The 26,354-nt window shown below is 47.5% G+C and overlaps 1 protein-coding gene across 4 annotated transcripts in view; it reads left to right on the top strand.

The window, feature by feature from the left end:
- Nucleotides 1-26,354, top strand: part of LOC137423433 (epsin-2) — a 111,679-nt gene that overhangs the window by 29,837 nt on the left and 55,488 nt on the right. For all 4 annotated transcript variants that reach the window (XM_068110604.2, XM_068110601.2, XM_068110602.2 and 1 more), the window contains exon 4: nucleotides 3,348-3,493. In XM_068110604.2, coding sequence (XP_067966705.2) covers nucleotides 3,348-3,493 — 146 coding nt within the window. The remainder of the gene's footprint in view (nucleotides 1-3,347; nucleotides 3,494-26,354) is intronic.

Raw genomic sequence — 26,354 nt, 5'->3', positions numbered from 1 at the left:
TCGCTTTCGTGGCAGCGTGGGTTAAAGGTACGTGTGAATTTGTCCCGAAACCCTTTTTCATGTTTGCCCGGAAGTGGCGATTCGGTCTCGTGGACCCGAAGACCCAGGGGGGAAAAAGGGGGTTTAAACCCCCCTTGGGAACGGGCTTCGGGGGATCCGCAACAATATGTTAATGATGATGTCATAGGTGCCTCCATTATGACGTCATAATTCGACAAGTACAAAACTTCATCCGATCAAGATAATTTCTTGAGCATAATCTAGGAATAAATTAGTTTCGAAAAAAATAATAATGATGACGTCATTGGTCATGTGGTTCGGCCGCTATATTTGTTTTAACACAAAAGCCTTAAAAACCACTGAAAATACATCCTGGTGAGGGTTTGCAATCTGATTGCTCTTTCTTGTTTTATTTAAGTGATATAAAGTTCTGGTCAGATCAGCTCTAAACTTTGTTTTGAAAGCAACAAATCTATTTTTGATGATTAATAAGTCAATCACTACTTTGATTTATTTTAAAGGGGATCGAAGGCTTGTGGTGGAGCTACCACACCACACTCACACGCACACACCAAGTATACAAGACACAACACAGGACTGTTAGATGAGACGAGCATAGCCACTGTGCTTGGTGGAAGTGCCCTCACTTCCCAGAGCATTCTGGGTACAAGTGATGTCACAACAATGGTGCCACATTTTCCACCACAGTGGGGCATTTCGTAAGGAGGAATCGAGACTCTCTGCTCACCTTCACTCTTTCATTCCTCTCTTCCCCCCCTCCCAACTCTGGAACAAACTCCTCCACTCTCTACAATCCCACTCCTACCTCCAGGTCTTCAAAACAGCTGTGCACCACCATTTTGTAGCTTCCCACATACAAAACCTTGGTATTTTCTACCTCCGTTAATCCACCTTCATCCACGTTAATCAAATGTACCTCCTTCAAATTCCCTGTTTTCTTTCCTGGAAGCCCCTGTAGTTGTCCATCTTGTTTATCCCTTGTACGGTGTACCCCACCCTCTTCCTTCCACAGATCTCCCGATGTCCCTGTTCCCCATTGCTGTACTTCCCTCTCTCTTCCCTCTTGGCTCCTGCTCCCTTTATTATATGTTCTATGTGTTAGCTCTCATATGAACCTAGACCAAGTATACAAAAAAAAAAAAAAAAAAAATCTGCCTGTTCTCCGATGTTCTAACCATTATTGACCTTGTTTAACATCCACATACCTTTTGTAATAGACTTTCATATATACAGTCACGTGAAAAAGTAAGTACACCCCATGTAAAGGTTTGACTTTTTCAACATATTTCAACATACAGCTATTTGATCTTCATTTCAACAATATTGATAGATAAAGGTGATATAATATAACAAATATCATGAAACATTTACATTTTGTAGTCCATTGTATAATTTAAATAAACATAAATGCAAATTTCACATGTGGAAAAAGTAAGTACACCCTTGGCTCTAATAGGTGGTATTGCCCCCTTTGGCAGAAACAACCTCAAGTAGGCGTTTCTTATAACTGTCTACCCGTCTCTGACATCGACTGGGAGAAATTTTTGCCCACCACTCCATGCAGAATTCTTTCAGCTGTGTGATGTTTGAGGGGTTTCTTGCATGCACAGCTAGTTTCAAATCCCCCCACAACATCTGGATGGGATTTAGATCCGGGCTTTGACTTGTCCATTCCAGAACCCTCCATTTCTTTCTTTTCAGCCATTCCTTGGTGGATTTACTGGTATGTTTAGGGTCATTGTCATGTTGCAAGGTCCACCTTCGGTTGAGCTTCAACTTTCCGACAGATGGCCTCACATTATCCTCAAGCACCTTCTAGTGCAATGAAGAATTCATAGTGGATTCTATGATGGTGAGCTGCCCAGGCCCTGATGCAGCAAAGCTGCCCCAAACCATAATATTTCCACCACTATGCTTTACATTTGGTATCAGGTTCTTGTGGTCAAATGATATCTTTGGTTTTCGCCAAACATGTCTTCTGGTACTGTGGCCAAATAGCTCTAACTTTGACTCGTCTGTCCAGAGCACATTGTTGCAGAAGTGCTGGTCTTTGTCTAGGTGTTAATTGGCAAACTTTAGTCTTGCCATGATGTTCTTTCTGGACAGCAAAGGTTTCCTCCTGGCACACCTCCCATGTAGATCAAATTTGTGCAGCGTCTCTCTAATGGTAGACTCGTGCACTTTGACATCAACAGTGGTAAGAGCTACCTGTAGGTCCCCTGATGACATTCTGGGGTTCTTAGAGACTTCTTTCAGCATCTTGCGGTCTGCTCTCAGGCTGAACTTGCTGGGGCGGCCTGGCCTGAACAAGTTGGCAGTTGTTTGGTATCTTCTCCACTTGTAGATGATCTTCCGGACAGTCGAATGATTGATTTCAAATTGTTTGTAGATCTTTTAAAATCCCTTCCCAGACTCGGAGGCATCTATAACCTTCTTTCCGAAGGCCTCAGAGAGCTCTTTTGATCTAGGCATGGTGATGCCGCACACCACAACAAAGAGCAAACTAAATGGCTGAGGTTTAAATAAGATGGGTTCCTCCAAGATCCTCTCCAACGATGTTCTAATCATTTGCACCTGAGCTGGTGCACCCGATTCTAATTTTAGGTATTTGAAGTAGTGATAAATGGAGGGGTGTATTTACTTTTTCCACATGTGAAATTTGCATTTGTTTATTTAAATTATACAATGGACTACAAAATGTAAATGTTTCATGATATTTGTTATATTATATCACCTTTATCTATCAATATTGTTGAAATGAAGATCAAATAGCTGTATGTTGAAATATGTTGAAAAAGTCAAAACCTTACATGGGGTGTACTTACTTTTTCACGTGACTGTAGCTTGCTTGATATCCTTTATTTGGGAGAGGGGGGGGAGGGGGGGGGGCGGGGTGAGAAGATGGGTGTGGAGTTTAGCTAAGGCTGCTGGCCTACTTTTATTTTCCTTATTAAATACAGAATATTGATATTGTAGATATCAATCATGCCGATACTCATGTAGATTGTGAAGCGTCGTCATTTGTTCACTTTTTAGAAAGTTATTTGTTCGATACGCTTTCCTATTCTGCTATGTATTTAATTAGTGGTGGTAGCAAGTGGATCTCAAGTATGGGTCCCACAAAATATCATACCCAGTATGAATTCTTCGGTTTTGATCTCGAACTGTGATGAGGAAATTTACTGTCAGATTGTACAGCAGGTATCTTTTGCCAAACCTCTTGTATGTTGTATCACATATACTTGGAATTGTCTTCGATTTATTCATCATTGTCATGTAAGATGTGAAGAATTTCTACCACATTGATCCTCTTGTAATATCCACAGATATTCCAGGTCCTGATGTGGTGGCAGGAAACAATGGTGCAACACCCAGTGCTTCGGAGCTGGAGACGGCACGGCCAAAAAACACCGGTGAAGAAGAACTACAGCTACAGCTGGCACTTGCCATGAGCAAAGAGGAGGCGGAGCGGGTGAGCGTTGCTGTGCGGTGGAGCGGGTGAGCGTTGTGTGATAGTGTTTGCCGAGCAGTGGTTTTCCAGATGTTATGCTTTTGCACTTTGTGTTTTGTTGTTGCTTCGTGATCAATGTGAAATGTTTGTTAACTTGTACAAACATTTGGTAGCATTTTCACTTTGGGGCCAATAGAGCCAAAGGCATATATCCAGATTATAGAACCCTCAATAATTTTTAGCTCACCTGGAACGAAGTTCAGGGGAGCTTATGTGATGGCGCATTGTCCGTCGGTCCGTAAACGCTTGAAACTTCTCCGAAACCGCTGATGGGATTGCGACCAAATTTGGCACAAATTATATTTGTTGTGTTGTGATTAAGGATTGTTCACGGCATTACAAAATCGGGTTCTAAAGGGGTTTACCGGGGTCAAAGTGGATCCAGGTTTGACCCCCAAAATAGGAATTTGTTTTGTCCTCTGAAACTACACACACAATTTCGATGAAACTTGACCACAACCTTCACCATCCGTTGATGTACCAAAGTTTGTTCACGGCATTAAAAAAAATCTGCCCGTTTGCGGGTCTCCGGGGGACGGGGGGGAGGTTGCCCCCCAAAATATGTATTTGCTTTCTTTTCAGAAACTACACATGCAGTTTCGATGAAACTTCACCACAACCTTAATCACCCATGATGTACCAATGTTTGGTCAATGTACCAATGTTATGTGCCAATGTTTTGTGACTCCAGACCCTGGTGTTGGGCTAGCGGCTAGGGTGCCGGCTTAGGATCCAAGGATCCTGGGTTCGAATCCCGGTCGATTGCTGAATTAACGCCAGGGGGGTTGACTCAGCCTGTCATCCTTCCGAGGTCGGCTAATTGAGTACCAGTTCACTGGTAATTCCCCGTTTGTCGTTAAAGGCGGCAAAAAGGGTTGGCGTCAGGAAGGGCATCCGGCCGTAAAACATTGCTTCAAAAAGGGGACCGAAAAACAACAACCACGGTTCCCGAAAAAGGCCAACCCCCGCTTGCGGGGAAAAATGGCCTCTAAAGGTGGTTATTTTTTTATAGGCATTAGAAAAAATTGGGGTTTTAGGAGATATATGGGGTTGGGGGAGGGAGGTTTCCCCCCCCACAATAGGTAATTTTTTTGGTTTAAAATCTTATGGTTATCTTAGTATGATTCTACATGCTACCCTGTCTTCTAGTAACCATTGAAATTGGTTTAAAATACACTTAGTCGGTGCAGTGTACTGTTATGAATTTTGGGGTAGAGTGATGTATAGACCAGGTAGATCTGTGTAGGTATCATGCTCCGGCTGTCATGAAGAAGAGGAACCATCTTGATGTGCATAAGCAGGGAACTAGCCCGGATGTCAGATTAAGTGTATATTTGTGGTCATACGAGGATGGCTTTGTGTTAGAGTATGGATTATGCTAATTCCCCTGTGTGAGACCTGTGATCATCCCTGTGTCCCGTATGGCAACACACCATAGACATTAGTTAGGCCCATTAGTTACACCACACACACTACTTAAATTTCCCCCCAAACAATAACAATAAAACTAATCGGAACCCAGATGACGCACTTGGGCTGACAACCCCGACTTGGCAGACACACATTGCTCAGGCAGGCTGAGGCCACGCCCACCTAGCAAAGGATTGGTCGAAGGGTTTGATGGGGAGATCACACCATTGGACAAGACACCACCAATAGTGAGACGAGGCAGGATGAAGCTCGTGATTGGCAGAGTAAGGAAGGACTGGGGCAAGAAGTTTCCCTTGGATTGGAGGACGCGACGGGTGAGCAAGAAGCGATGCACCGATTGGTGAAAAGTGCCGGTGATGTCACGAGACGATAAAAGGACTCGCTAGCCGGCATTTTGTTCTCTCGGTTTGGACTGCTCTCTTGCGCTTGGACCTTCTGCCTGCCCTGGACTTCCCTTGCGTTCCGCTAAATTGTCTTGCCCTTCGGACTTTGGTGGAGACGGTTGAGCGAGCACGAAGAGTTGGGTTCTCCGTGCGAGTGATGGGCGTACTAGCGCGGCTTGCCACTGCAGCGTGGAGAAGTAGGGGTGAAGCGAGACGTCCAATGAGGCCTAGCAGCGTGGAGAGAGAGGTGCCCGCCAATAGAGGCCTGTTTCGCGCCAACGTCGAGGCCCTCTTCCCGCCAACCAGAGCCGTGTTCGGATGATGTGCTCGAGCCCGATGATCCCTGACGCTGCAGCCATTGAGATAAGCTCACACCACACGCAACGGTTCTTTTCATTTATATCCTCGTTTGTTTGATGCGTCTGGTGTAGGAGCGCTCATTAGGGGGTTTTAGTAACCGTCACATTCATTGTTCTCGGGGTCCAGCAATAAAGCCGTGTTTATTTTTGTACATAAAATCTGGTTCGTTTGAGTTACTTTTCGAAGGGTGAAGACATCAAGGCCGTCCAGGTAAGTCGGTATTCTTTTTCCTCCTCACGTATCATCCGCCATCAATTGAACTGAACGCCTTTATTAACGCTAGTTGCCATCCGTGGCTTGCTCTCGGTCTTAACTGAGAGCAGTCACACGACAATACTGTTTATTCTACCAGGTGAGCGCCAGGGGTGTGTTGCACCTATGTTTTTAAAATTATTTTGTGCACGTTGCACAGTTAGTAGGATAGGAATAAACACATCATGCCTATGTTGCGACTAAATCCTCAATTGCATCAATGCAAATATCACCAATTTTCAAATCTTACTCTTGGAAAAATTAGGTGAGACAATGAATGAATGAATGATCGTTTTAAGGCCATTTTCCCCGCTATAGTGAGGGTTAGCCTTGCGGGCCCCATGACAATCATGGTTCCATGTTTGAGGCAATATTTTTATGGCCGGATGCCCTTCCTGATGCCAACCCTGAGTCGCCTCTTACGATGCGCAGGGATACGGTGTACCTATTCTAAACCGGGGTACACACCAGGATCATTCATCCCAGCAAGCTGGTACTCAATCTGCCGATCTCGGAAGGATGACAGGCTGAGTCAACCCCCCTGGTGTTAAATTAGTGATCGACCGGGATTCAAACCTAGGATCCCAAGCCAGCACCCTAACCACTAAGCCAACACCAGGCTGCTTGAGACAATTGAGACAATTATTGGGATATCTGTCATTCATTTCATCGAGTGGAGGCGAGTGGAGGCTCCTTATGTTTGCACATATTTCGAGATTTGCACACTTGAGTCTCGTTCGCACCATGTCTATAGCCGCTTTCATTTGTGGCCTTTGCACCCAAACCCACCTTTTGCTAACACATGCATTAAAAAGCGTGTGGAAATCTTGAACCGCTTCATTGATCGACGTGAAACCTCGTACTATAGTAGAAGTCATGAATGGTAACAAGTGTGCAAAATGTCAAGATTATTGGATGTACGGTCTGGAAGCTAGACGTTGTTATTGCATGAAGAAGTCTTCGAGAGTGGGCAAATAATTAATTATATCACATGTACAGACGTGCAGGCATCGTTCGACACGATCTCACGGGGTAATTTGAACCTCAAATAAAATTCTAATTTCAGATTTGTCAATGGCTGAGGTATATGAACACGAATAAACAGATTTGGCAAAAGTCCCACTTTTTTTGACCCGATCGCATTTCACACAGCAGAGTTTCAGTTCACAGCAGAGGTGACTGCATTATTTGAGTGAAATGAAATGAGCATCAATTTCATAAATATCATGGTTAGAGATATAACTTTATGTGCTATGTTGCCAATATTCTTGTTAATATTTTGATATGAAATAAGTTCGCCCCCTGTTGTTGTACATGTGGATTAAAAAGGGCTTCGCCTTTAGAGTGGTGTATTTTAGAGGAGCATCTCCAGCAATGTTCCTTGTTTATTTTTTTTCTTTAAAATAGACATTTTCTGTTATTTTTATGTTACAAAAGTGTGTTATGGTTAGACATTTCAGAAAATGTTACGTTGGATACTTATGAAGGTTTAAAAATCTGTTTTTCCTTTAAATTCAATATGAACAATTACCTCAGTGAATCGCAATTCGCGTTATTATTAATTGATGAACATACAAACACTTCGGTGAATTTTAAACGTGACCAGCATGTGCAGGGGATGCTTCCCAGAAGAATGAGTTGTCACATTAGCTTGTACGACCTAAAATGAGCGTGCTAGATAGTGCAATGCTGGGATATTTGGACCACTTTTACATGTTGTACACCTAAGGAAAAGAAAATAATAAAACGTTGTTGTGTCAATTTTATTCTAAGTCCCACATGCTTAAAAATACACACTCACTTGTAACATAATATACACTTGCCTCAATTTTGACGTCATAATACGTGTTGTGTGTGTGTGTGTGTGTGTGTGTGTGTGTGTGTGTGTGTGTGTGTGTGTGTGTGTGTGTGTGTGTGTGTGTGTGTGTGTGTGTGTGTGTGTGTGTGTGTGTGTGTGTGTGTGTGTGTGTGTGTGTGTGTGTGTGTGTGTGGGGGGGGGGGGGGGGGGGGGATGTGTGTGTGTGTGTGGGGGGGGGGGGATATGTGTGTGTGTGTGGGGGGGGGGGGGATATGTGTGTGTGTGGGGGGGGGGGGATATGTGTGTGTGTGTGTGTGGGGGGGGGGGGGATATGTGTGTGTGTGTGTGTGTGGGGGGGGGGGATATGTGTGTGTGTGTGTGTGTGGGGGGGGGGGGATATGTGTGTGTGTGTGTGGGGGGGGGGGGGGATGTGTGTGTGTGTGGGGGGGGGGGGGGGGGGGATGTGTGTGTGTGGGGGGGGGGGATGTGTGTGTGTATCGGGGTTGTATCAAAGCATGTCCAATGAAAGTGGGGTTGTATCAAAAGTGGGAAGGCTCCTAAATGCAGGCTTTCTCCCCATCTCCACTCTTTACTTCCTCTCTTCTCATTTGTGGAACCACCTTCCTGAGGCTGTTCAATGCAATTCTTCCCTTCCTTATTGGTATACTACCATGTCACCCCACAATCCCTGCCCCCTCCCCACCCCCGCCCCCAATATCTTTTCCACCCCCTTCTTCAACACAATCTTCTTGCTTGCAGGTTGCTGTTGTCTACCATGGTCTCTTTTCCTATTTGTTCATTCCTTTAGTTTCTCCAAGAGTGAGGCTCTTGATGCAAAGATTTGGAAAGAGAAAGGAAATACTTTCACAAAAACCCCCTTTGAAGATTGAGCTCGCCTCACTATGTGTGGTTCATTTTTGTCCCTTGTAATCTTGCTCTTCTGGGCCTAGATTTTATTTTTTAAATTGGATAGTCAAAATATTTTGAAATAATTGGATACTCAAAATTAATAGGGTTATGAGTCTTTCGTGCTACCTTATGAAAGCGGTTAAAGTCAAAATTTTCCATAGACTCTTTCCATTGGAAAGGTGATGGGTGTGATGAACATATGAAACTAACTCAAACTGAAAATATTTCATGAAAATAAGACTATTTCTGAGCATTGTCGCTAACTGTCGCTCAAGCTTTTGGGTCTCACTATCTGCCATGATCTTTCTTGGGAAAACCACATATCCAAGCTGGCCTCCAAAGCCAGTCGCCGACTGGGCATCCTCCGTCGTGCGAAGTCCTTCCTCGGCACACCTGAGCTCCTCACCACATACAAGGCTTTCATCCGCAACTCAATGGAATACTGTTCTCCCCTATGGGCTGGTGCTCCTGCCTCACACCTGGCTCGGCTTCACGCTGTTGAATCCAAAGCTTTCAAAATCATTGGAATCTCCCGCGATGAAGCTATCTCTGAGGGCCTTTCACTCACTCACCGCAGGCAGGTAGGTGGTCTTTCTGTCTTCTACCGACTCCTCTCCGGCCTTGCTCCCCCAGCTCTCTCTGTGCTCTGTCCCCCAAATATTCCTACAGGTCGCACAAGATCTGCCAGCAACCATCTGATGGTTAAACTGCCGAAATCTCGGCTCTCTGCTCACCTTCACTCTTTCATTCCTCTTTTCTCCCGCCTCTGGAACAAACTCCCACACTCCCTTCAATCCCTCTCCTCCCTCCAGGTCTTTAAAACAGCTGTTCACCACCATCTCTTATCTTCCCCCATCCAAAACCTTGATCTTTTCTACCCCCACTAATTCACCCCAGATCCACCTTGTTTGAAATTCCAACTTCTTTCCTGGAAATCCTGGCAGTGTCCATATGTTTATACCTCTCCCACCCCCCCCCCCCCCCCCTTCACATGCCTCCCCCCCAAAGCCCTCTCCCTCCCACAGATCTCTCAATGTCTCCATGTCTCTCGGTCCCTGCTCTCAAATGTTGTTTGTGTCCTTCCCCCTCTCTCCCCATCTTGTCTACCGCTCCCGATGTTATTTGTTTTATGTGTCTGTTTGTCTTTCTGTGTGATTAATGTTCGCTCTTTCACGAGCCTCGATCTTGTATACAAAAAAAAAAAAAAAAAATTCGTCACCCCCTCTGGCAGAATTGGATCTCAGATGCCTCACCCTCAATTGTTAATATTGGCCGTGTGTGTGTGCACGCACGCACACGTACGTACGTACTAGAAGTACCCTGGGGGTGGAGGAGGCAGGGTAGGAAGGGGGTTCATCACCTTTTCGTTCAATATTGTTACAGACGCGGTTTTTTAGATGTTATGATGGGCCGAGCGGATGGTCCAACCGCGACCGTTACAGGATCCCCAATTGGCCCGATTCCACCCGACGTTGACCAGATCGCACCACAGATATTCAATCGGGAAACCTCTAAAGCGACCGAAAGAGAATGAAAAGAGAAGAAGACAGAGTACGGAGGAAGAACAGATTTATTATACACACACAAGCAAAAAGAAAGAGCGACCAAAATTATTTACAGCAATGGATGGAAGAAGCAGTCACACAGTGCATCGTTAGCTTATCCTATTCAATTTACTTAACCCCAGGACAACGATTAGGACAGACGACGTTCACACTTACACGGGGGATATTGCAGGCAGGTAGGGCTTGAGGTGGATTGCTGGAGAGGGAGGCAGGGTCGGAGGCAGCAGCTCTCAATTCCTCGCGTTTTTGGTGGGAAAACCCTCCGTCGCGTATCCGCTGCCGATGCTGTAGACGTCACGCGCTGGCTCGATCACACCTGCTCCTCTCCTTCTGGTGGAGCCGTCTCCCTCCTTTCAGCGCGTCTCTCCAAAGCTGGTTTCCTCTCCGAGTACCTCTCCTCTTTGGCTTGGAGCGTCTCGCATCTCACCGCTCACAGCTCAGCTCACAGCTCCTCTCGTATGTCGCCTCTTCGCTCATCTCCCAGGTCATCTGCCGAAGCAGTCCCTTCCAGTCCCTTTTATCACTCGGGGCGGAATCAAGCCGCCGGCTGCGAGGGCACGCCTACCGGGTCGCTAACCGCGGTGCTGGTTGGCCAAGTGGGGTTGGCTCACTCCTCCCCTCTATGACGAGGTGGAGACACGCCTTTCTTCTCCGAGATTAGCACATGGGCAATGGCGGCTTGCGGGATTGAACACCACTCGCACCGCTTTTGAAAGGAACTTTGGAGAGCGGAGATGATTGGGGAAATTGGAAGGGCCTACGCTTATTTCGTTTGATACAATGCAGAGTCAATCTAGTGGGAAACACATATTTAACCTACATAGAATAAGGAAATACACTATTTAAAAAGATATATCGTGGCCTGCGTGTAAGTTTCATGGAATTAACTAGGAGGACGGCTGCGACCATTATTTACATTACGAGGGTGTTACACATAACAAAACCACACTTTTTACATTCGTTACACTTCCTCCAAAATTGTTACACCTCTCAAAAACCGTTACACTTCTCAAATTCGTTACACTTCTCAAAACCGTTACAATATATTCTGGTGAATGTGGCATTCATCCCGTTTCTGTATTGTGTGATGCCGAACAGGAAGAAGAAGAAGCCGTACTACCAACTTCGTACACTTCCGGAATTGTTTGATATATTTGTGTTCAAATGTCTGGTGATTGGTATTTATTTATGCGAATGTGCACTTGTATATAACTCATTAATTTTAAAAAGCTTTTTTTTTTCTTCTTTTTTTTTGCCTAAAATACTCCCATGCACTCACTGATGAACCTCAAAGTTTGACAAAGATCCCTTCAGCCAACTCTGAGAAAAATGGCGACACCGACATCTCTCTTGTATAGTGTATATATTTATATATATATATTGTCTGGTCTGTTTAAAACCGCCATGATCCTGAAATAGCAAATGATTATATTGTGGTGCTGTGCACACACGACTCGATTGCCAGAGAGGTAGGCCACAACGCGTTTGTACACAGTCGTTTTTAAGAGCTCGCACTTCAGCACTGGGCGGGCTCGAGCTTAGAGCCCGCATATATGTCCCGAGGCCACGCCTTGTCCCCGGGTGTGGCCGATCGGTCAAAAGGCGGGGCATGCGCTTTCGTTCCCCGCCTGGACGCTCGCGCCACCCACTGGTGCGCGGAATTATTGTCCCTTGTGCCCGCCACACGCTCCCCCCCAGAATTCCCACGCACCTGAAGGGTGAGTCTGTGGGGAAGCCGGATGACCTGGCCGAAACACCCCCTGGCGATGGGTGCAGGGCTGGGGAGTGCCGGGGGTCCGACCGCCGGGGGGCGGCCTCGACGCGGAGGCAGAGCTGCTTGCGGGGGGTGGTCCAGATTGAGGTGGGCCGGCTTGAGGCGATCCACGGAGATGCGATCCGGGGCACCGCCGATGTCGATGGTGAAATATTTGTCCCCGGTCTCCAGCACGCGGAAGGACCCGTCGTACGGGGGCCGTAGCGGTGCCCGGTGGGCGTCGTGCCAGACGAAGACGTACTCCGCCGTGCGAAGCTCCGGGGCGACGTGGGAAGACGGGCAACCGTGGTGTGCTGTCGGCACCGGGGCAAACCTCCGGGCGGTCTCCTGAAGGGCGGAGCGCTGTTGCGCCGCGGACCAAGGAGCCGTGGAGTCGGGGATAAATTCGCCCGGTACCCGCAGTGGTTGCCCGAAAACCAGCTCTGCCGAGGACGCGCGCAGGTCGTCCTTGGGCGCCGTCCTGAGGCCCAGTAGGACCCAGGGGAGCCTGTCGGCCCAGCTGCCGTCGCGGAAGCTGCCCCGCAGCACGGCCTTCTTCGAGCGATGAAAGCGCTCGCACAGGCCATTGGCCTGGGGGTGGCAGGCCGTGGTGCGGTGTAGTTTCACGCCAAGCCCTTGCGCCACCGCGGCCCGGAGCTCCGAGGTGAACTGGGGGCCGCGGTCGGACGAGATGTCCGAGGGGACACCGAACCGGGCAACCCAAGTGGCGATGAAGGCTTGCGCCACATCAGCCGCAGACGTCGCCGCCAATGGCATGGCCTCCGGCCACCGTGTGGTGTGGTCCACCATGGTGAGGAGGTGGGTGAACCCCCGCGAGGGGGGCAGATGTCCCACCAGGTCGACGTGCACGTGGTCGAACCGACGCTCGGGCACCGCAAACGGGGCCAACGGGGTCTGGGTGTGGCGGTGGACCTTTGCGCGCTGGCACGCGAGGCACGTCCTGGCCCAGTCGCGGACGTCCTTCCTGAGGCCATGCCAGACGAACTTCGCCGCGACGAGCTTCTGGGAGGCCTTCGTGCCCGGGTGGGACAGGCCGTGGATGGCGTCGAACACTGGGCGCTGCCAGCCAGCGGGCACAATGGGGCGAGGCCGGCCGAGGGAGACGTCGCACAGGAGGGCCGCGCCCGCGGCGTCGAACGGCACCTCGGTGACGCGGAGGCCCGTGACGGCGGTCCGCAAGGCCTGGACGCTGGGGTCGGCGGTCTGGTCCTCCGCCATCCGGGCATAGTCGATCCAGAGGTGGACCGCGTGCGCGACGGACCTGGAAAAGCAATCCGCCACCGGGTTGTCTTTACCCGCCACGTGACGGATGTCCGTCGTATACTCGGACACGGCAGAGAGGTGACGCTGCTGCCGTGCCGAACATGGCTCGGCGACCTTGGCCATCGCGAACACAAGGGGCTTGTGGTCGACGAAAGCCGTGAACGGGCAGCCCTCCAGCAGATGGCGGAAGTGTCGGACCGCCAGGTGGAGCCCGAGCAGCTCGCGGTCGAAGGTGCTGTCGCGGCGTTTGTGCGGGCGAAGCTGCCGGCTAAAAAACGCCAGCGGTTGCCAAGCACCACGCACCCACTGCTCGTGCACCGTGCCCACCGCGTAGTCCGACGCGTCGGTGGTGAGGGCGATCGACGCATCGGGCGCCGGGTGCGCCAGCATGGTGGCGTTGGCCAGGGCCAGCTTTGCGCTGCAAATGCCGCGGCCATCGGCTCCGACCAGGCGATGTCACCTTTGCCCGGCTTGCCACGGAGGGCCTCGTGCAGGGGGCAGAGGAGCTGGGCGACATGGGGCACGAAGCGGTGGTAAAAATTTACCATGCCCAGGAACTCCTGGAGCCCCTTGATCGTGCGGGGTCGTGGGAAATCCCTGACCGCCTCCACCTTGGCCGGTAAAGGGACGGCCCCGTGCCTGGTGATGCGGTGCCCCACTAAGTCGATGGTGGTGACGCCGAAACAGCACTTTGCGGGGTTGATGATTAGGCCATGCTGGCCCAGGCATTCGAAAAGCGTGCGGAGGTGGAGCAGGTGCTCCTCCCGGGACGCGCTCGCGACTAGGATGTCGTCCAGGTAGACAAAGAGGAAAGGTAAGTCGCGCAAGACGCTATCCATAAGCCGTTGGAACGCCTGGGCCGCATTCTTCAACCTGAAAGGCATTCGCAGGAACTCGAAGGCCGAAAGGGCTGATGACGGCTGTCTTCGGGACATCGCCCGGTTGTACGGGGACCTGGTGGTATCCCCGGATGAGGTCCACCTTGGAAAACACGGTCGTGTTTGCCAACCGGGCGGAAAAGTCCTGGATATGCGGAACCAGGTAGCGGTCGGGGGTGGTGGCATCTTTGAGCCAGCGGTAGTCCCCACGCGGCCGCCATCCCCCGCCGGGCTTCGGCACAATGTGCAGTGGAGAAGCCCAAGCGCTGTTGGAGCGCCGTACGATCCACAGCCGCTCCAGCGTGGCGAACTCCGCTTTCGCCACGGCGAGCTTGGTGGGTTCGAGTCGGCGTCCCCGGGCATAGACCGGCGGCCCGACCGTGGGTATATGGTGCTCCACCATGTTTAACGGCCACCGCTGAGAAGGTGGGCCGCGTGAGGGCCGGGAAACTGGCTAGGAGGCGGGTAAAGTCATCCGCTGCCGGAAGCGTGCAAACTAAACTCGCCGGGACGGAACCTTCCAGCAAGCCGCTTGGCAAGCCGCTCGGTGAGCCGCTCAGTGAACAAGCGAGCGAGCTGAAGGTTTCGGCCTGGACGAGACGTCTGCGCTTCACGTCGACCAACAGCCCGTGCGCACATAGGAAGTCCGCGCCCAGCAGGGCCATTGGCACGCTGGCGGTCACGAACGACCAATGAAAGCGCTGCCCTCCGAACCGCAGTGAGAGGCAACGCTTCCCGAATGTGCGGATGGGTGTACCGTTGGCGGCAAGCAAAGCGGGGCCCCGGCCTGCGGCTTGCTTGTCGGACGTGGAGGCGGGGAGGATGCTTACCTGCGCTCTTGTCGCAAAGGAAACGGCGCCCGGACAAGGTGTCCATGATGAACAGGAGGCTGCCGGAATGGCCGATGCTCATGGCCGCAAGTGAGCGCCAGTCGTTTCCCGACCTGTCAAAAGAACACAGCGGGCGGCACGTTTTAGCCTTGCGGCCGAACCTGGCATGGTAGTCACACCAGGTTTGCGGCGGTGGCCCCCGCGGCGGCCGTGTCGGCGGCGGTAGTCGGCGGCGGTAGTGGGCGGGGCGTAGCAGCGGCCACGAGGGAAGCAGGGGGCGATGGAGCCTTCGCACTGGGAGCCACTACGGCAGCACCGTACACCGACCGCGTGTCGCAGGCCGCGAAATACTTGTCGGCCTCTCCAGCCAGGGCGCGGGGTTTCGTTAGTTTGGAACCGGCCAGCGCGAGGCGCACCTGTGCAGGTAGCTGGCGTAGGCAAAGTGCGTGGAACAAGAAATCCGGGCGCTGTTCTCCAAGCAGCGACAGCATGTAATCCATCCGGACGGATGGTCGTGTGTCGCCGAGGGCGGGAAGGTCCAGGAGGCGGTCGGCCCGTTCGATCTCCGTGAGCCCGACCGTGGCGAGGAGGAGATGTTTGAGCGTCTCGTACTTGTCGCCCGGCGGGCGCCGAAGAATGGACAGGACTTGGGCGGCAGTGCCGGGCCCGAGGGTGGCGACCACATGGTCGTACCGGGTCTCCTCTGCCGTGATGCCTCGGAGCTGAAATTGAGCTTCGGCCTGCACAAACCAAACGTCGGCTTGTGCTTCCCAAAACTCCGGGAGTTTTACGGCGACGGCGTTGGTAGCCATGGCGCGTTCGGGGGTCAGCAACGGCTGAACCAATCGGGGTCACCAGTGTGGTGCTGTGCACACACGACTCGATTGCCAGAGAGGTAGGCCACAATGCGTTGGTACAAACAGAGTCTTTATTAAGAGCTCGCACTTCAGCACTGGGCGGGCTCGAGCTTAGAGCCCGCATATATGTCCCGAGGCCACGCCTTGTCCCCGGGCGTGGCCGATCGGTCGAAAGGCGGGGCATGCGCTTTTATTCCCCGCCTGGACGCTCGTGCCACCCACTGGTGCGTGGAATTATTGTCCCTTGTGCCCGCCACAATATAGTAATTGTGAAAATCATTAATTACCAATCAATGCAATTTTGATTGAACAGCCTCAGGAAGGTGGTTTCACAAATGAGATGGGAATGGTCTGTTCCATTCCAAAAATATAATGCAGTCATGTATAGGGGAGCTGTTGTGAGCTCATTCCCATTGAGGTTTATTTTCATATTATTGCAATATGAGGGCAAAAAAGCTTGGTTAAAGCTGGAGTGCCCCAAGGCAGTGTTCTGAGCCCACTCCCAGTCCTGTTCCTAATCTTCATTAAGGATCTAACTGGAAAATCTCTATTTGCTGACGACTCCACCCTCTGCCATGACATCCTTCAGACGGGCAAGTTGCAGCCTCTTTCCTCTTCAGACCTTGACAAAATCACAAGATGATCAAACACTTGGAATACATATTTCAATCCTGACAAATCTCACTCTCACTACCTCTGAAAGGACTGACTGGTGAACCATCCCATCGACTTCCTTAACAATCCTCTTGAAGTTGTCACTCAAACCTTTTGGCTTCACGATCAGAATTGATCTTTCTTGAGCAAACCACACATCTACATTTGTCTCCAAAGCCAGTTGTCGACTGGGGATCTTCAATCATAAAAATTCTTTCCTTGGCACACTTGAATATTTATCCATTTTCAAGGCCTTCATGTGCAACTTTATGGAGTACTGCTCTCTCCTCTGGGCTAGTGCCCCTGCCTCACACCTTGCTCGGCCTGATGCCGTGGAAACCAAGGCCTTCAGAATCATTGGAATCTCCCATAATGAAGCTGAAGGCCAATCAATTTCCCATCGCAGATATGTCTGATCTGTCTTCTACCACCACCTTTCTGGTTTTGTGCTCTGTCCCTCTTCTTCCCTCCAGGTTTCTGCAGGGTGCACATGGTCTGTCAGTAACTCCTTTCTGGTAAAACTCGCAAAATTCAGATTCACTGTTCACCTCCACTCCGTTGTTCCTATTTTTTTCCCCACCCCTGGAACGACTTCCTCAGTTTCTTCAATGTCGTTCTTCCCCCTTTAGGGCTTCAAGATGGCTGGACATCATCTCCGGCCCTCCCCCATCCACAACCATGTGTTTTATTTATTTTATATATTTTTATTTTTTCTTCTATATCTCCCAAGGCCCACCTTTCTGTTTCCAGTTTTGCCTTTCACTTCTGATTGAGAGTTTGTGGCTATGTCCATCTTATCTCCCCATCATCCCCTTGCCCTCATGCTTCCTGACATCCCTTGTTTCTCCAAGTCTTCCTCTATTTTGTCTTTAAACTCTTCTGTTGGTGCCTCCCTCTCTCTTTCTACTGTCATTTTCATTCTGTTACATCCTGATCAATTGTTTCTAGCTCCTCCACGAGCCTCAACACTGTAGGCAAAAAGGCAAGTTTATTATGATCGCATTGCTTTCTCAATAATGTCATACTTGTGCTTGGATAATAATTTTATCATGCTCATTTGCTTGTCAAGATCCATCAATACACCATAATTGTCAAAATCCTGGTATTCAAAGCAAAATAGAAATGTTTGAGTTAATATAATGGCATTTTGTGAATTTTGATATCAAAGTGCTATAATTCACTTATTTTAATTCACTTAATTGATCTAAGGTTATTGTACATAATTATATGGAGGAGACAGACATTAAGACCTAATTACTATTTTGTATGCAGCCTCTGGCTGCTATTTGCATCGTTGCTGGGAGTGCGGCCATGCCGCTGATGCAGTGCCCCCTGTTTACAGTAAGCTGCTACTCTTTACTGACCATGGAAGGATGACGGGCTGAGTCAACCCATCTGGTGTTATTTAATGGCATAACGGGCTCAAACCCGAGACCCAAAGATCTTAAGCCACCAGACTTAAGACATTGAAATGTACTTTTGCATTAATTTAAAGGTTGGTAGACGATGGCCTGGCACATTGTATGGTACACATGACCTTGTGGTTCATAATAGGAAGCTAACAGGTCAAACCGATTTCTTTTGCAGAATTTGATAAATAGTTACCAGATTTTCCTTGCTGCCATGCACCTATTTAAAGTGGAGTACAACTTGTGTACATTGGTTAAGTTTAACTGTTTTTGTTTAAGCCATTGATTCTCAGCACCAATTGAGTCCTTGGAAGACCTATACCCCAGTCTGCTTGTATCATTTGTTTTGTGATTATCTCCCTATTAATTGCAAAACAAGAAGTTAAAATTGACTATTTTCTGCATTTCTGTATACAAATGTCCATTCCTGAGCCTTGCAATGACTGAATATAGAATGAGGTTATTACAAGTGAGTTTTAAATCCCAGGAGTTAAACTGGCAAGATAAACCATGAGGGAGTTTATACATGGCACACCTCTATAGATTGTGTACATTGGTTAAGTTTAAGGTTAAGTCATAGGTCACGTGGTATGGGCACCATCTTGGAAAACCTTTGCACCTCTATATCTCCGAAAGCACTGCATAGATAAATTTGAGACAGGCTCATTGTAAAGAACTCTCCATGTGGAATAATATATGTTAATTATGATGTCATAATACGACAAGTACAAAACTTCATCCGATCAAGATGAAATTTATTGAGCATCATCTAGGGATAAATTAGTGGAGAAGAAAATTATGATTACTTCATCTGTCACGTGGTTTGACCGCCATATTTGTTTTAACACAAAAGCCTTAACCACTGAAAACACGTCCTGGCAATCTCTGATTTCTCTTTCTCGGTTTGTTTTGTAATAACATTAATATTATGCTTTTATTAGAAGCGTCATTGGGAAAATGCCACGATAAAGCTATCTTAACACGGATATACATCCTCATGTAACACACGCATATATATATATATGAGGGTGGTGCTCAAAATAATTTTAAAAATATATTTACTGGGACATGGCTTTATGTTGTTCCTTTTGTTCCAAAATGAAAAGACACCAAATATGAAAGCAATCTGATTTTATTTAGGGGTGCCACATCAGCCTTCAAACTAAAGGTGTCTACAAAACTTTTCTATATATGGATCGAAAGCAAAACCAGAAGTTTGTTTTATGAAAATCCACCCTCCACTCACTTTTTGTATTCTAGCAAACACAAGTTACAATAGCTGCACAAATAGCACTATATTGCTATGAAAACTCAAATTCAATGATAACAATCCAAATGTTCAGTTCATAAAATGAAGAGACACCATATCACATAATATTAAAAAACCCAAATATAATGAGAAATGTAACTCCTATTTCTGGGCCTGTTTCACCACTGTTGCCTTCTTGGCATCGGGGTACATCTTCCTGTGAGCAGCAACAACTTGGAGCAGAGCTTGTTTTTGCTCTTCATCCTTTGTAAGGAGCTTATTGTAGTCTTGTATCAATGCGACACCCCTTTCTTCCCTGTCGTTCACCACGACTAAGCCACTGGCGGCTTTCTTTGCTTCCTGAAAGCTGGTTTCCTGCTCCCATGAACCAGGATCCTTATCCATCCAATCAGTTGGGGTCCCTAGGATGCTGAAGAAATGCTTGGTGTGTTTTGTTATGAGGCCAGCGATTGACAGGGCGGTTCCTCGTTTGATAGCTGGTCTCTTTGGAGAGGGGTTTTCACCGTCATTTTTCAATGCTTCAATCATATTGATCTTGTTTTCTTTGTCAATTCTGGTGTCAAAGAATGCAAATGCCACTAGTACTGGGCTCATGTACCACGTGTGGCGGCCAAGTGCCTTCAAGGCTGCCTGAGCCATCTTCTGATTGATTTGTTCAAACTTTTCCAACTTCTTGAAGAGGTTAATATCATTCAGGGGAGCCTCAATATCTTGTGGAGCCCGAAACCAAGCCTGTACATACACAAGGCAGACAAAAATGTTGAAAGCTCGGAGTTCTCTCGCCTCTCGAAGTGTCAAGTGGAACTCTGACTGAAACATGAACACCTGTAGTGAATATAGTGCTTTTGCCATCCATCTGGCTCTGTGCATTGCTCCTGGAGCCATGATCCGGATTCCACGAGGTGGGATTCCTCCCATGTAGATGACAGTCAGTTCTAGGAGTTCACGATAATCATCTCGTGGCTGCTGATCTTTCAAACACACAAGAGCAAATTCCAGAGCTTCATCCATCATGTCATTGTTCTGTGCAAACTCAGCTGCCGTATCAGGATCTGTGAATCCATTTTTTGGTTGGTGATGGGCAATGGACGGCCACTCCGCCTGAAACCGCTTAAAAAGCTGGATGTCAGGGCCTGATGAAGGACCGAAAAGAGTGGTGAAAACATCTCCCAGAATGATTTCGTGCGCATGATGGCGGCAAGCCAAATGAATTAGTTCAGTCTGTAGCTTCTTTTCAATGAGGACAGCAGCCCCTCCACGAACACCTGAATTGCTGGCCGTTGTCAAAAGACAAAGCCTTCACCTTGCCCACAAGGTTCCAGCTCTTCAGTGTGTCCACTACAGCGGTTGCCATAGCTTCTCCTCCCCCGTCAGGTAACTTGGGAACATTCAACAGCTGCTCCATTCCATGGTACTGGTTGGACACAAGGATTGGAAGACGATCCACCTTCACATGCACAAAATCTCCAGTGACATCGGGAAGAAGCTTTCCATCCCAATGGACCACTAAAGGACCCTGCACATTATGATGAAATGCTTCTTTTATTTCGTCCATGGTTTTGCATCGATGCATCATGCGATTCCGCCGCACTGTCCATCGGTTCAGTGCCAGCTCTGCAGGATCCCATCCTACTGCTCTACAAATGGATGCCAAGTTGTGGACAGCCATTCGGTCACTTGTTTTCGTACGATCCAAAGAAGCTGCGACTTCAGGAGTGACAATGTTGATAGGCCTTCTTTTCTTGGGACGAGATATCCCACCATCAGATGATGAAGAACCAGCCTGTGCCGTGGTCTCAGAGTCAGAGTCTGAGTCTGTGACTTCCATAGCAGTAGCACCCTTCATGACCATTTCCTGTCTCTTATTTTCCTTCTCTGCCTTAGTCTTCTCCTTTTCTTCCCTTTCTTTCTTTCGCTACGTTTTTGCTTCCAACACAGTGTCTACAGATCCCATTGAAGCCTTCCTCTCTGAGAATTGATCGTGAAGAAACTTCCTGTCCTCGGGGTTGGTGATTATGGCCTCCGAATCTGCATGCCTAAGATCAAACGTCTTCAAGGAGGCCTTGAAGGATGCTTCCTTTTTCTCTTGGGTCGCACCACCCCACTTTGCACCTTTTTGGAGGCTCCTCCATTCTTCATATAGCCTCTCCAAACGATGGATGCAGTGCTGCTTCGTCGTTGTAGGTAGGTGAGCTTTTTCCCAGAACTTCACAACCTCTTCAATGGTGAGGGTTGCACTCTCCCAGGCAGTGCGATTCTCCTTCTTCAGGTGATGGAAAAACAGGACAAGAGATTGATGCACAGTCGGGAGCTTGGCACCTTTGATGGCATCTCCAGAAGTGGACCCAATGAGATACACATTATCCTGAGCCCGAGTTTTCAATGAAACACTGGTACTAGCACATGCCATATCTGCAAAATACGCAAGAATGTGGGTAAAATCCTGTTAATTCTTACTCCACAGGGTCACTCTCTACAAAAGAGCCACAGTCAATAAGCTAGGCCTACATATTGCACACTAAAAAAGCGTACCCCTGACCCCGGGAACCTGTACAAAACATGCATGAAAATTGCCCAGATAGTGATCATAGGAAGTCTCAAAACTGTATGTATAATATATTGTATATAACTATATATATAATGTATAATGTGTATTTATGTATATTTATTATTTAATGTATATTTTATGTTTAAATTTAATGTATATTTAATTATAATGTATATATATTGTATAACTATATATTTATTTATTATATTTAAATTTTAATATATTATATTTATTTTTAATATATTATTTAATGTATTATATTTGTCTATATTTGTATAATTGTCGATCATATAATTGTATATATAATGTATAATATAATATATATTATTATTATTTAATGTATATTTACTATATATTTATTTCTAATATTATATTTAATGTATATATATAATTATGTATTTATTTTGTGTATATACAGCCCAAAAAATGGGAATTCCTATTTTTGCATGGGGGAAAATTCATCACTGATGTGGCACCCCTAAATATTATTGGATTCCATTCAAATTTGGTGTGGTTTCCTTTGACACCAAAAGGAACAAAAATAGACCATGTCCCGGAGAAAATCTGCATTTTGATTTTTTGAAGCCCACCCTAATTATATATATATATATTGTTATGGATACGGAGGACGGCTCTCCTGTTAGCAAGGGGTGATTAGCCCCTTGTCCTGTTAAGCTGGCCGTCTCCCCGTTGCTGGTACTTGTAACGCTATCCCACGGGATGGAACGGATCAGGGTTATGGGCCCAGGGTTTATCCCGAATACCTTTATCCGTCCCTCCGCAGACTAGGGAGACAAGTACCGCTCGAACCCCGGTTTGGATGGTCTAGTTAGTTGCCGAGCGGTTTTTAGCAACCCGACGTTCGAGCCATTAGCATTACCAAAGACTAACCCGATTCTCAAACGTTGGCCGAGTCGCGCCACGTGCACTCAATATGGAAACCTCTAAAGCGACCGAAAGAGCATGAAGAAGTAAAAACAAAGTAGGGAATAACAAGATTTATTACTATTTATACACACTAAGCAGAAAGGAAAAGAAAGATGATTTATAAGGCAATTGAAGGAGCAGGAGACATAGTGCAATGATTAGCTTATATATATATGGCAGTCTTAATTAATACCCCAAGACAACATGAAAGACGGACAAATGGGCACACTTACACGGGGGAGTTGATGGCAGGAATCACTGGAGGGAGGAGAAGGTCCAAGCCGATGGCAGGGCAGGAAAGGTCCGGGCAATTCCACACCGTCGAGGTCCACGTTCCGTGCTCGAAGCGAACAGCAGCTGGCAGCTCCGTGTCTCCACAGCCGGCAATAGGGCCTAGAGGGTCTCGGCGTATTGCTCAGTATCAGCACCCCCTCACGTCTCGTTCTCTTGGCTGCTTTAGCTGGATCGCACATCTGCCGCACCTCTCACTCTTCCTCGGACCTCAATCTTCTCCAAAAAGCTCATCTGCTCATCTGCTTGGGGAGCGTCCCGCGGCGGGTTATATAGGCCCCGCCCTTCACCCTTTGCGAACCTCCCCCAAGCGTTCTCTCTCCGCCCTCTCAAGCCAAACCCCTCGTTCTGGGTTGGATGAGCGGGGCTGACTTACTCCTCCCCTCTGACGAGGTGGAGACCCGCCTTCTTCGTCGTTACCTCGTGCGTAATGGAGTCAAATGCAGCAAAGTGCCTAAAGAGTCAATTGCAGCAAACTGGACGGCAGATGAAAATGCAGCAAAGTGCCTAAAGAGTCAATTGCAGCAAAGTGGCAAACCTGGCACTTGGAAGCTGCCATGGGGCGTCGGAGGGCCTACTCTTATTTAATTCGGTGCAATGAAGAGTCAAACTAGTGGGAAACACATCCTTAACCTACAGAGAATAAGGGACTAACTATTTAAAAGGATATATGGTGTCCTGTGTGTAGGTTTATGAAATTAACTAAGAGGACGAGCTTCGACCTTTCTTTACATTACGAGGGTCAGTTACACACAACAAAACCATACTTCTCACATTCGTTACACTTTCTCAAAATCGTTACACTTCTCAAATTCGTTACACTTCTCAAATTCATTACAATATATATATATATATACAGTGGAACCTTGATTTACGAGTTTAATTCGTTCTGTGACCGAGCTCGTAACTCAAATTGCTCGTTTCTCAAATCAAATTTCCCCATTAAAATGCATTGAAATGCTATTAATCCGTTCCAGCCCGCCAAAAACCACACCAATTTTTTTTTAAATATACAGTATATATAAAAATATCTCGCGCTTTAAATTTCACCTGTATGCAGCATACAAGTTGGCAGGATGGCCTGGACTGGAGGTATGCACACTTGACTCTAAAGTCTAAACTGTCCAGCCTGGGTTTGAATCCCGACCCAGCTATAACCTGTCATGGGTGAATCACAGGCAGGGTGATTCATCAATGTGTGTACCGCTAAACTGGGCGCCCCGTTTGCGTCCCATTAGTTGTTGGATGTTAAGGATCTCACCGTGTTTTCCACAAAGAGAAGGCGAGCTATCGCCGGCACTCTGAACAAGTTGTGGCCTGGCATGGCATGAACATGAAAAGTTCGACATGAACATGAAATTTTCCAAAATAACCAAAATGCGAAAACAAAAATGCAGCACTATACGACAGAGATACTGTACGTGCACGGCAAGATAACCACGTGACCGGAACCCACCTGGCGGCGTAAACTTAAAATAACCAACATGCGAAAACAAAAATGCAGCGCTATACGACAGATACTGTACGTGCACGGCAAGATAACCACGTGACCGGGTGGCGAAAGCTCATAACTCAGATCTCGGCTCGCATCTCAAAGCAATAAACCGCCCGAGCGACGGCTCGTATCTCGAAAAACTCGTAAGTTGGGGCACTCGTAAGTCAAGGTTCCACTGTATATATATATATACACACACACACACGTATATATATATATATATATATATATATATATATATATATATATATATATATATATATATATATATATATATATATATATATATATATATATATATATATATATATATATATATATATATATATATATACATACATACATACATACATACATACATACATACATACATACATACATACATACATACATACATACATACATACATACATACATACATACATACATACATACACACACACACACGTGTGTGGATAATGTATAGGGATCTAGAGAAGAATGACCATAGGTAAATGTAGAGGTAAGTAGCGACATTGGACAAGTAGTTGGGGACATAGAGAGGTTAGAATGGTTGATAACGACGTGGTATGTGCTTAGTTTAAAGGGAAAACGGGGAGCACCAAGTTAGAGGGAAACCAGGTAGATCAGATGCGTGTGTTTGTGTTGAAAGTGCATGAGAAACAATTGTAGTTGCGAGTTGTATTGAGCTTCGAAGTGTATGGAGCAGTGTATGAGTGAGTAATAGTGATTGAGTGTTGTGTTGAGCAAATGAGCCTGGGAGGAAGGAGGGTGCAGGAAGCACCAGGAGTGAAGGCACAGGTGAGCATGGTTGTATGGAATAAATGGTCTGGAATATATGGAGTATGGAATGGATGGTGTGGAGTGAGTATGGTGGAAACTGGAGTGGAGTGGATGGTGCGATGGTGCGAAGGTGTGTATGGAGAGGATGGACCCCATCACGAATACCTGGGGAGGGTAGTTTAAGAGTTAGGTAGAGGGAGTAGGTAAATTGTGGTTGGATATTGGCATCTGTGGTGCATGTGGAAGAATGGTGTTTGGATGGGTGCATTACTGCATTAGTGTCGTGGAAATGGCTGGGCGTGTGGCCTGTTAGTGTGTGTAGTTAAATGGGCACTCAGCCACTGTTAGGATGTCGGCCAGGTGAGGCCGCAGGTGGGCTCTGGGAGCCGGTAGAGTTGTGGATGGGGCCAGAGGATCCGGAGGACGGACCCGGGTAGCCCAGTGCCAGAGAGGGCACCGAGTGGGGTAAGTGCCAATGAGGGCCTTCCCCAGTTAGATAGGTTAGGTAAGGAGCAGGTAAGCTCGGAGACAACTGCAGTGGTGGAGGTGTGCAGGTGGGTAGACCTGCTGGGAGAGCCACACGACCCAGTCCTGAAATTGTGCATAGGCATAGGGAGTTGAATCGGGGGAGTGAGACCCCAAATTGAGGAAGCACCACAGTTTGGTCAATGGGAATTTGGTTCTTAAAACCGCATAGAGTAAGATTGCCAATGGATTGCCAGGGAAAGACCCCGGGTAGTGTAAAGTGTGTTAGTCATTTAAGAGGATAGTTAGGAATGAAATCTCCTTGCACCATCAACATCCACTCACCTGGGGTGACAGGACTCCACACCATGCCATGTTTTTATTATTTTTGTGCAAATGCTCGGGATTGTAAGACGCATCATGACGTGGGTGTGACATTGTGCTGATGTTCCATCTCTCCCTCCCTATGAGGATTGATGATGAATTGGTGATGGCAAATTTTTGGATTAGTGGGATTGTGACGAATTTGGTATAGGGGAAATATGGGGAAGACGTGAAGGTCGCGACGGATTTGTAAATTGTAGTGTAATGTGTAGATTGTTGTAAATATGGGTAAGGGCAAGGGTAGAGTAGGTAACGGGGGGGGGGGGGGGGTGACGTACGATAGGGACGAGCTTTTC

Source organism: Myxine glutinosa, chromosome 3 (genome assembly GCF_964187855.1).
Source record: "Myxine glutinosa chromosome 3, kmMyxGlut1.1, whole genome shotgun sequence".
NCBI classification, from domain to species: domain Eukaryota; kingdom Metazoa; phylum Chordata; class Myxini; order Myxiniformes; family Myxinidae; genus Myxine; species Myxine glutinosa.
The sequence above is the reverse complement of the archived record's forward strand: the minus strand, read 5'-3'. Positions and strand labels throughout refer to the sequence as shown.